This window comes from Musca autumnalis, unplaced genomic scaffold, assembly GCF_047663935.1.
Source record: "Musca autumnalis isolate F117 unplaced genomic scaffold, ASM4766393v1 scaffold_5, whole genome shotgun sequence".
In the NCBI taxonomy this organism is placed as follows: domain Eukaryota; kingdom Metazoa; phylum Arthropoda; class Insecta; order Diptera; family Muscidae; genus Musca; species Musca autumnalis.
In genome coordinates this window covers 15,117,925-15,130,255 of record NW_027412088.1, presented here as the reverse complement: position 1 = coordinate 15,130,255, position 12,331 = coordinate 15,117,925, and the positions used below count along the sequence as shown (strand labels likewise).

Sequence of the window (12,331 nt, the reverse complement as noted above, 5' to 3'; positions counted from 1 at the left end):
AACATAAAGGAAAAAATGTTATCGTAGTAGAAGTAAAGGCCTGCGTACATAAGCTGCTCTGCCTGATTGCCTTGCTTTCCTACTTAATTTATGACATAATAAAAATAAAAGAATAAAGAAGGCCGAGGAAATTTCGAACTGGGTTGCCCTTCTCTTTTTTATTCTTTTATCAGAAGTAAGCAGGCAAGGCAGCTTATGTACGCAGGCCTTAAGTATCTTCTTGCAGGTTCTGGAACAAAGCATTTCTTGTAAATTAGGTCTTCAAAATTTTATGGGTCTACTCAAAAAAATTAAATTACTTAAAAAAATTGCTACCACAAAATACTTCTTTTCATCCTAAACGTGTAATACCAAGGGCCTACGACAGTTATGAATGTTTTATTTTTACATTTTGATGAACATTTATTATTAGACATCGGATTTTCGCATATTTTTAAAATTTCAACCAATTGTAACTACGTTATTATGTACAATTTATATCGTTCGAATGATAGAAGTTCGATGTCATATTGAAAATAATCAATAATACATACAAATCTTCAGCGAGGAGAGTCAGCAACAGACCAGCGAAGCAGCAACATCGTCCTCGGCAAGTAATGGAATCTCCGAAAAACCCTTGGGCATCCGGGAGTATCCTGCCGACATTCTTGAGTATCCTGCCGACATCCTTGGGTGTCCTGCCGACATCATTGAAAATCCTGCCGACATCCTTGAGTATCCTGCCGACATCCTTGAATATCCTGCCGAGAGCCTTGAATATCCCTTATACTTCCTTGAAGAATCCTCGGACATCCTTGGTAAGTCCTTCCCGCCCTGTGATTATCCTCGAAGTATAGCTTGAGTACTTATTAAGGTCTCTCGCAATCTCTAACCTTGCATGTCATCCAAGTAGTGGTTGAGTACTTATTAAGGTCTCTTGCAACCAATAACCCCGTAGTGCTTGAGTACTTATTAAGGTCTCTTGCAACCCATAACCCTTTAGTGCTTGAGTACTTATTAAGGTCTCTTGCAACCCATAACCCCGTAGTGCTTGAGTACTTATTAAGGTCTCTTGCAACCCATAACCCAGTAGTGTCTGAGTACTTATTAAGGTCTGTCGCAACCCACAACCCAATAGTGCTTGAGTACTTATTAAGGTCTCTTGCAACCCATAACCCAGTAGTGCCTGAGTACTTATTAAGGTCTCTCGCAATCTCTAACCTTGCATGTCATCTACGTAGTGCTTGAGTACTTATTAAGGTCTCTTGCAACCAATAACCCAGTAGTGCTTGAGTACTTATTAAGGTTTCTTGCAACCCATAACACCGTAGAGCTTGAGTATTTATTATGGTATCTTGCAGCCAATAACACCGTAGTGCTTGAATACTTATTAAGGTCTCTTGCAACCCATAACCCAGTAGTGCCTGAGTACTTATTAAGGTCTCTCGCAATCTCTAACCTTGCATGTCATCTAAGTAGTGCTTGAGTACTTATTAAGGTCTCTTGCAACCCATGACCCAGTAGTGCTTGAGTACATATTAAGGTCTCTCGCAGCCTGTAACCTGATTTTTATATGCTAGAAGTAGTATTTGAGTCTCGCACCTCCACCCTATTAGTAGCGAAATCCCATTATGTACCCGAAAGAGCCATCCCAGTAACCCCGGAGAACCATAGAGTACTTATCCAGGGGCTAGATTCTTGTTCTATGAAAATTTGAAATGAAAAATTTTTCCTTTATAATTTTTTTCATTTGACTTTTTTTCCTTTATAGAACTTATCCAGGACTCTGTTACATCAACACCTCCGGCATCCCCATTGCACTACCACGAATACTTATCCAGGTCTCGTATCCCGAATCCAGTGAGCCCATCTAATAACCCGTGGACGGTGGACCATTATACCCCATGTAACACTTTATATTCTTAGATGTACAATAAATCAGTGAACTTATTATATATAAAATCCTTTTGTCATTGAATAAAATTTGATTTAGAGAACAACAAGACATACTGCTCTTTCTCTCTCTCACACAAATTCGAAATAAATTTCTGCATGAACCGCTGGACCCCGGCGAGCTATTCTAGCCCACGGGGAGAAGAAATCCTGTCGTTACACAATGGGGGTTTTCATGAATGAAATTTCCCCGTGAGTTCCGTCTTCCCGCCGTTGTAACTTAAGGGAGAAAGTGAAAAAATTCACGGGGAATTGCCGTTCATGATAACCCCCAATATGTCTGTTCCAGAACCTGTAAGAATCTACAAATTTTTACTACGATAACAATTTTTCCTTTATGATATCGAAGAAAAGTTTTAAAAATTAGTATATTCTTGCAGTTTTGAAATAGACCAAATGTTGTTTTTGTACAATTGTTAATTTTTGCTCTGTTCCAGAACCTGCAAGAAGCTACTATTTTCTACTACGATAACATTTTTTCCTTTATGTTATCGGAAAAAATAGTAAAAAATAGTAGATTCTTGCAGTACTGGAACAGACCATATTGTAATTCATGCAGCTACATTCTATGAATATGCATCGGTTCTATTAATATTTAACTTCAGTAAGGAGAGTTGACGATTGGAGTGTTTTTGTTAGTAAATCCTCTCGTTTTCAATAAATTTCCATTACTTTTGCTCTGTTTCAGAACCTGCAAGAAGCTACTATTTTTTACTACGATAACATTTTTTCCTTTCGTTTATGTTATCGAAAAAATAATAAAAATTTGTAGATTCTTGCAGTACTGGAACAGACCATTTGTTTTATTTTATTATTTCAAGTTTAACGTGTTGCCAGGCCACTTCAAATACATTGTGCCATTACTCTCTCACGTCTCTCTCTATGATTACAATTTATCAGCTGATTATTTCATTCGTATGGAACGTATTTAATTTCGTCTGGTATTTGATAGATGGATTTGTTCTATCCTCCCCCCACTCTATTAAAAACATTTGTTAATCGTGTTAGTTTTGTCAAGTAAAACAAACTAAAAAAACTGCGAAATATATACATTCCAGCCAACAAATAGAGCTTTACATCTTATGTGAGTAAGCATCATAACATTCATAAATAGATTGCTAACATTTGTATTTATCTTTAGGTGGAGGATTTTTTAAAACATTACTATGCCACCAACAACAAAGGAAATCAACTACAAATCTATTTGGTCTATTGAACCTGCTTCCTCATCCCGTCCACCGAATCCAAATACCCAATGTTCCCAACGAAATACCAAAGAGGCGTATTTAGAAGCCGTGCGAATAATTTTGTTACTTTTAGATAACATAATTAATAATCCAAATGAAGAAAAGTATCGCACAATACGAATGGAAAACAAAACAATCAAGGAGAAATTGTTAACTTTGGAAGGTTGTGTTGAGCTATTAACTGCCATTGGATTTCAAAGAAACAACGAACAGTATACATTGCCAAGAGATGCGCCACTGAAACTAATACGTGAATATCGTGACGCATTGATTAAGCGTAGAGAATTTTGGCTTAATAGAAAAGATGATGGTAAGTGATGAAGGGTGTCAAGGAGTGTTTAAGATAAGTCAAGGGGAACTAAAGTCAAATCGGTTACGAGTGGGCGAAGGGGAACAAATAAGTGTTGCTTAGGGGGGCCCCTCTCGGATCGGCTTGACATTTTTAACATAGGTAGTCCTAGGGACCCTGATCACAACTATACATAAATTGGCCGGGGGAAGTCCATACTTCCCGAGATATGGGACTCTAGACATTTTACTATTCTTACTTGAATAGTATGAGTATCGTTTTCAAGCTTATGGAGAGTACTTTTGTTCGCGTATCCGACTTTTGCACCTCGGCCGAAATCCGGCTACTTAGAGAAAGCAAGAAAATTTTTGTTCGCCTAACCCAAGGCACATAGAGAAGGTAGTCGACTCGGCGAATTGCTACAACAAAGCAACTAATATGTCAACTTTTGTACAGAGAATCAATTCGCCTTGGCGCTTAAACTTGCCGCGAATAAATTTCGGCCAATCAGAACAAGATGTTTGTTTACATTTCACAATTACAACAATTTGACTTCACATTTCATGTTCAATCAGCTGGTGTGAGTCGGCTACCTTATTCAATATGCCTTGGCCATGGCACAATTACCCAGGTAGTGGCATCGTAAAATTTTGAATATGTTATGTCAAAACTTTCTTTATGTTGTTGTGGAAATTACAACAAAAATAATTTTTTTATAAAGGGATTTGACTTTTCATATTCCATCAGCTGGTGTGATACCACTACCTGGTAGTTCTGCCATGGCCTTGGCCTAACCGACTTTTTGTTTGTCCCAATTTATTTTTATTCAAGGCGAATTTAACAAGGTGATCTAAAAGGCGAATTCAGGCCGTTGTCTTCATTTGCTGTCAAAATTTTTTGCCATGGTAGAAACCAGGTGGAAGAAAGAAGGTGATACAATCATACCAACTGATGTCTTCATTTACTGTCAAAACATATTTGTAATCAAAAATAAATAGCGAATATTTTTCTTTTATAAGGAGTATCTGTGTACAACATCTATATTTAAGCTTCATGAAGAATGTTTTACCGTTTTCTTCTGAATTTTGTGAATATTCCACGCAAAAAAATTTGACAGCAAATGAAGACTACGGACTGAATGCGCCTATTGGACCACCTTATTAAATTCACCTTGGTACAGACCTAATGTTAAGACCACGGTGGAAGACTACGGCATGAATTCGACTTCTTAAATTCGCCTTGGTTAACAGTAATAAAAATTAAGAGGTCGATTATGGATAGCAACTCAACTGTAGTTTCACCATTGTTAAGAGAAGCAGAGGTTTGTTTAATTTTATTTTAATAGCCGGGATTTTGAGACCTTTTGCTATGAGCAGGTGCAAATCTGGGGAACGGGACCACAATTTTCTTTTAATTTATAAATTTTCTCCAAGTAGCCGTCCTTCAACAAAGGAATTTTCGGAAATTCAGTGGCCCATATCTCGGGAACTATACATTTCCCCAGAAAGTGTCATACGTCGCTGGAATTAAACTAGCGGGTGTTCGAAAAACTTTCAATTTTAAAGGGAACATTAACCGCATAGCCGGTGTTGTTGGTCCATAGTTGAAAGTCTTAAATTCCCGGCCGAACTTATAATTTTTAAAGTAAATTTAACTGCGGGCTTTACACTGATACACATATTACATTTGTCGGCTGTAAAAATAATTTGAAGGCCCATATCTCGGGAAGTATGGACTTGTGCAAGACAACATTTATATCGTTATACTCAGGACCCATAAGGACTATCTGCGGTATATATATCATCAAGATCCGGGACCGGGTCCTAAACTCGACTTGTTCCGTCCGATCCGAGAAGTGTCCTTAAACGAGGCTTGTTCCCACATAGGTATTTTAATATTGTGCAGTGGAGCTTTTCCAAAGTCAGGCCATCACTTGTATAGGCTGTGTTGTAATTAAAACTTTCGATTTTAGATGTTCCTCAAGCGATACCAACAAATTTGAGTAGTGCTACTCTTCAAACGTCCTCCGCACCTATACAACCGACAAAACCTTACAAGCAACGGATAACCTTTCCTCGGGTTTTGGTAAGCCTATACATCAACTCTGAAATATGCTTTTTATTTAATTTTTTTATTATTTTTAGCGCACCACCAACAAATTCCTGGAATCTTTGGAACATTATTCCGATTCCGTGATGCAATATGAAGATGAAAAGTTGCTAGCAGCAGGTCGTCAACTTATACCAATTGATGAATTGACACAAAAAGCTAGTGAGACATTGTTAAAGATACAAGAAGAATCTGCCAATGCTGTGGAAGAGGGTAAACCGGCCATTAAAGAACCCTGTATTCGTGATTTAATATTAGTAGAACTGGTTGCTTGGTTTAAAAATGAATTCTTTGAATGGGTCAACTGTTTACCCTGTAAGGTGTGTGGCAGTGAAGAGAGTAAGTTGCGGCGTACTGTAACCGAGGGTGATGTTCGTGTTGAAGTTGGTATTTGTTGTGGCCAAGAGACCAAATTTCATCGTTACAATGATATTGCCCAACTATTAGTATCACGCAAAGGACGTTGTGGAGAATTTGCCAATTGTTTTACATTTTTGTGTCGTTGCCTGGACTATGATGCACGTATTGTCCATCCGTTGTTCGATCATGTGTGGACAGAGGTAAGAATTTGAAATATTTTTTTTTTTGTGATAAAAATAAAAACAATTTCCCTTTTTAGGTTTATTCTGATTCGCAAATGCGTTGGATACATGTAGATCCCTCCGATAATGTTGTCGACTCGCCGCTTATGTATCAACATGGCTGGAAACGTAACATCGACTATGTATTTGCCTATTCTTGTGATGATATCCAGGATGTTACATGGCGTTATTGTAACAACCACAAGGAAACATTACAAAAGCGTCGCTTTTGTAGCGAAAGTGAGCTAATAGAAGCTCTAATAACCATACGCAAGAAACGTCAGGCCAAGTTAGATGATGAACGCAAGAAATTGCTTAGTCAAAGGTGTATGGTGGAGTTGATAGAGTTAACAGTGGAACGGTGGGTTAAGATTACAAATTAAAATACAGTATTTCAATAATTATGACTTATTTTCTTTGTTCCAGTACACCCACCGAAAACGAACTGAAAGGAAGAAGCTCGGGTAGTTTGGCATGGCGCCAATCAAGGGGTGAACACTCTTTTGATAATGTAAGAACAATTTAGTTTTTTAAACAACTTAATGGGTGTTATTCTGAACGTAAATTCCCCGTGGGTTTTCTAACTCTCTGCCTTAAAATGAAACGGCGCAAAGGCAATACTCACGGGAGATTTTCGTTCAGCATAAGGCTGAACTATTTATAATTTATATTTACCTTTTTGACCTTGCAGATTTTTGAGTTCACCTTAATGGAAGAAGAAATAAACAAAAAACAATTCAATTTACGTTACTCTTGTTCCAGTGATATCTATGAACGTTATATAAAAGGTAAGATGTGATGGATTTCATTGGATTGCCTTATTAACCGACCATCATTTTCAGACTCCACCGGTCTTTGTAGCACAATTTCCAATTACAAAACCTGGCAAAGTTGCCAACATTCGTCGAAAAATATCACGCGCAAAGTGGAACGTGATTGGAAAATGGTTTATTTGGCTCGCCAAGAAGACAGTCCATATGGGGAATTGGTATGGAAATTTAATTTCACCAATACTCCGCTTAAAGTGAAATCCTATAAATTGACATTGGAAAAGAAGACATTTGGTGAAGGCCAGGTGGATATTTCGCTAAGAGATAGCCAAACCAAAGAAATCCTCACAACATTGGTGAATTGTAAAAGTTTTGAAATTTGTGCCAAACTATCAGGAGGCAAAGGTGATGTAGCCTGGCAACATGCTCAACTGTTTCGTCAATCCTTAAATTCGACGGAATATCCTTTTGATTTACAATTAGAATTTGAATAATAATACCTACAACAAAAAAGTGCAATAAAACGATATTGTCATTATATTTTGGCAAGTAAAACAATAATCCATTGAGAATCAAGCAATCACAGAAAACAATTTTGGGGATGTGAAATTAACAATCAAGGTAAAGAAATCAAGAAAATTACGGCCGAAAGATCTATCAATTCAAACATGTTTATATAGAGGTGAGTATTAACATTTGTTTTCAGAAATAGAAGAAAATGTTCCGTGAGGAAAACTTTTTTAAAAGCTCTAAAAAATCCTGCGTCACCAACTGAAATGACTAATGAGCACGATAACTTACGAATTGAGTATTCGATTTGGCGGAAACTTTACGCATCTTAAAATTTCATATATCATATAGATTTTGAAAACAAAACAATGTTTCATTGAAAACTTTTATTTACTTAAGTTTTAAACAGTCTTTGTTGGTTTGGTTTGGTTTTAGGACGCGCAGCTAACGTTGTTGGCAGCTACTTCATTCGGAGACCTTGAGGTCCATTGTGATCATCCTTAAATTTAGCTGTATGTGGTTGTTTGTTTAAAGTTGAGTGTGGTGTTGATGAGTTGTGATGAAAAAAAAGCTATTGTGTGTGATGACTGTCTCTGTTTCTTCTGGGTCTTGACATAGCCTACGATAGTCTACACTATTGTTGTCCCATCTAGAAGTTAGGGACCTGACCATGTTATGACATGGTAATGAGTCCTACAGTGGTCTTTATCCCTAACTTATTTAGTGAAAAGAGAGAATTGGTTCTATATTGAGAGTAGCTAGGCTAGATTGCCTTGGATACCTTACAGCCAGGTTCTCTTTGCCATCTTTGCCCTGCCTTCTCAAGAAAGAAGCCGCGAAGTTTTCGGATGTAGTAGCACTTTGGTGGTCTAGTAGATGACTCAGCTGGTAAGTCAATCGACTGAGAGCCACCCCTTGCTAGTTTATCCGCCTCTTCGTTTCCCTCTATATCACTGTGCCCTGGAACCCAGCAAAGACCAACGATATCACGTACTTCAAGCAGAGCGTTTTTGCAGTCTAGGATAGCTTTTGAATTTATGGTCCACGACTTGAGGGCCTAAAGGGCCGCTTGACTATCGACAAAAATAGTCACCGGTCCTATAAAGCTGCTCCCAAGTTATTTGTCCATCTCCACTGCTTTCCTTATTGCAAAAATCTCTGCCTGAAAAACGCTGCAATTATCATTGAGTTTGAAGGATTGCTTAATTGGTGGGTTTTCGCAGAAGACACCGGCACCTGTGCCATCCTCCATCTTGGAGCCGTCTGTGTAGATGGCCAGACCGCCAAGAAGAGGGCTACCACTAGACCAGGCATCCCTGCTTGGGATTGTGGCGTTGATTTGGTTGAAGTTGAGTACAGTGGGTATATAATCACTGATGTGATTGGGTCCACTAAACTCAAGTAAATCGGTGAAGGGGGAGAGGACCTTTGCATGTCCAAATCATGAACACTGCCACACACCTGCCTCTCTAAGCCTGAAAGCCGTCCTCGCCGCCTGAAAGTGGATAGTGATGTCCAGAAGTTGGAGATTAAGTATCACATTCAGGACGGCTTGAGGTGTGCTTCTAATGGCACCAGTGAGCAGAGATGCGGCTCTTTGAACACTAGATAGTTGTGACAGAAGTGCACTCTTTCCAAGAGCATGCCACCGGACAAGCCCACCATAGGTAAGAATGGGGAGAACCACCGTATCAAACAACCAGTGTATGATCTTTGGTCTGAGACACCAACTTTTACCAATGGAGTTCTTGCAGGAATAGAGTGCCATAAAACCCTTCTTAACCCTCTCCTCAGTATTCCTTTTCCAATTTAAACGTTGGTCCAGGATAACACCGAGGTATTTGGCTTCCGCAGAAAGTTTTAGGGCAACACCGTCCAGCTTTGGTAGCGGGAATTCGCGAATTTTGTGCTTCTTCGTGTAGAGTACGAGCTCAGTCTTTGTTAGATTCACACCAAGTCCATTGGTGCGAGCCCAGCGAGACAGCTGCACTAAAGCATTTCATCAACCCACCTAACAAGGATAGAGGAAACTCCAGCGTTAGTGAGTGAATTATGAATGGATTCCAGATTCACATTGTTGAAGGCTCCCTCTATATCGAGGATGGCTGCAAGTGTGAAGCGCGAACCCTCCATATTCCTCTCAATATATCCAACCACCTCGTGTAAGGCGGTGTCCAGCGACTTGCCTTTAATATAGGCGTGCTTCGAGTTGATTATAATATTGGAATCTAGATGAGACCGGATGTCGTAGTCGAGTAGTCTCTCTAGAGCTTTAAGGAGGAAGGAAGAAAGACTAATAGGTCTATAGTCCTTAAGTAGTGTGTGACTAGGCTTCCCAGCTTTGGGAATGTAAGTCGCCGTTACCTCCTTCCATGGGTTAGGTATGTACGACAGACGCAGGCAGGCCCTGTAAATTTCCTTTATGGTTGCCAGTACCGAATCAGCTGCATTTTGCAACATAGCCGGTATAATGCCATCCGGTCCAGGAGATTTATAGGGTTGGAAGCTGTCTATCGCCCATTTTATTCTTGGGATGCTAGTTAGGCTGTCAATCAGTTGCTCGTCCTGTGCTGTGCAGCCCTGATTGTGATTCGTTTGCTGCGAGTCACTCTCTAGGTCAGCACTTCTGACAGCAGATTAGAGTCTCTAGACCAGAATTAGTCCACGTGCCGTTTTCTCGTTTGATGCTACCCATGGGTTTGGGATCCTTGGATAGAATCTTACGAAACCTGGCAGCTTCGTTAACTCCTTGTATGGACTCAGCGAAGCAAGCCCAAGATCTCTGTTTAGCCTTTTTAATTTCACTCTTGTACTTATTGAAATTAACCCTGTAGGTATCGCAATCTGTACTGAGAGAAGATGTGCTGGCTTTGTTGTATGATTTCCTGGCCGCCTTGCGAAGACTGGCCAGGTCTTTGCTCCACCATACCGGCTTAGATTTCTTCCCAGGGTAGGTTTATGGGCAGGAATCCTCGTAGTATCTCAGGAGTGACTTACTTAGATCATTTACAGCTACCTCGACTTCCTTTGCTGTGGACAATCTTTGGTGATTGCTTAGCACCGAAGTCGTTTGTGAGCTGTAATTGTTCCAGTCTGTCCTCCTGGGATTTCGTATGGTTTTTGTTTTCCGAAGTTATGGGAACTTTGAGGAGTATCATCTTGTGGTCTGAGAAAGAGCACTATTTAGATACCTTCCAGTCCATAACTTCGGAGTCTTCCATATTGGTTAGGATGATGTCAATAACTTCGCCTCTAACTGTGTTTTGGAAAGTAGGTGTGGTACCCCTATTACAAATTCTTAAATTATTTTGCAAAATGAATTTGAAAATGGACTCACCCCTAGTGTTGGTATTACTGCGTCCCCAATGGAAGTGATGAGCATTTGCATCGCATCCAATGATGATGTGGCCTGTGCTCCCCATTTCGTCCATCAGAGTATTTACGATGCCACCGGGTGGGGTCGGGGTCTTCATAAGGCATGTAGACAGAGGCCATTATAAAAGGTTTCCTATGCCCTCTGTCCATCCTTATGGTGGTGATGTCTACCCTGCTGAAATTGGAGAGAAGCATTAGTTTTAGGTTCTTTTTTTGCAACTACACATGTTCTCACCTTGTCTCAATTCGAGGCAGCGAGGACAGTGTAGTTGTTATTGCTCAGTCCAGCAACTTTATTATTGCTTAAATAAGGCTCCTGAACCAGAGCAATATCAATATTGGATGTCGAGAGAGTAAGTAGGAGCTCGGTTTAGGTTACTCCTTAATACACCTGCCGCACTAAAGTTTTAAACAGTCTTTGTTACAATGCCACAATTTAAATCTGTGTAGACTGCATTGATTGGGTAAGTCAGTGGAATAATTAGGCCCATTGTTTATGATACCCATAAATACATAAAAAATTATGCTGGAACCTTCGGAAACGTCCTTTGTCGCTTTTTTTACGAAAATGTTTTTTACGTCTATGTCCACCTCTTCTCTTAATTTGTACACTTACAGGCTTAGGGTAATCTCTGCCAGCAAAACGGACTATACTTTTTTTTACTTGTTTTGTTTAATCTGGTTCAACTTCCATGTTTAAAAATGTCTGCTTCCACGGGTCGTGACCACAATTCTTCTGGAGTTAGTAGAGTAGCTTTGGGGGAAGGATCTTTTCTGCGTGTTGGATGTTTGTTTTGCATTTGAAGATATTGCCAAAACTATCTATTGTCGATTTAGTTCCTATTAGGTACTAAATTTACATCTCTTCCCCCACCCTGAATTTACCTCTTTCGTTGATGAATTTGATGGAACTCTAACAGTAATTACTGTAATTACTTAAGTCATGTAGAAATAATCGATATGACATGTTAATGACCTGTTTCTCTAAGACGTTTCGAAGCCTAATTCGTTTGATAACACTGTGCAACAAAATGGAGCTCAAAGTCTGGGGGGTGGAAAATTCCTATTGGAGATGAAAGCCCTTGGTGAGTATATACAGAACCCCGAAGGACAGATTCGCCGTGAGTCGATCTTTCGCGATATGGCGTGATGAAGTTTTTGCTAGAGACCCTGTAAGCCATCAGGAATTAGCGTTATATCTTTGTCCACTGTTGCTTTAGCTTATTTTTGATATGACATGTCTTCAGTCAAATCGAATGAGGATTATTTTCGTAGAGCACTTCGACCTTCTAACTCGCTTCCTTCAATGTCCTTTTCGTCCTTTATTTTAAGTGCTGCTATAAAAGTACCACAAGATGACGTTTTTCAGCTTCGAAATGTTCTGCAAAAATGTCGGCCAGAAAATTTTAGGTACGGCTCTCCTTGACAACAAATCGATAATGTGAGTTTTCGTGGTCGTTTTGTGCATTTACCCTATTTTTGTTCAGAAAAATACTATATTTTGTTTTTTGTATATTC

At 39.4% G+C, this 12,331-nt stretch overlaps 1 protein-coding gene across 1 annotated transcript; it reads left to right on the top strand.

The window, feature by feature from the left end:
* Positions 1–2,820: 2,820 nt before the first annotated feature.
* On the top strand, positions 2,821–7,489 carry Pngl (N-glycanase Pngl). Its single transcript, XM_073992798.1, has 8 exons — positions 2,821–3,016; positions 3,074–3,489; positions 5,441–5,553; positions 5,613–6,137; positions 6,197–6,519; positions 6,585–6,669; positions 6,850–6,946; positions 7,001–7,489. The coding sequence occupies exons 2-8, from the start codon at positions 3,099–3,101 to the stop codon at positions 7,420–7,422; spliced, it is 1,956 nt and encodes a 651-aa protein (XP_073848899.1). The 5' UTR covers positions 2,821–3,016; positions 3,074–3,098; the 3' UTR covers positions 7,423–7,489.
* The last annotated feature ends 4,842 nt before the right edge of the window (positions 7,490–12,331 follow it).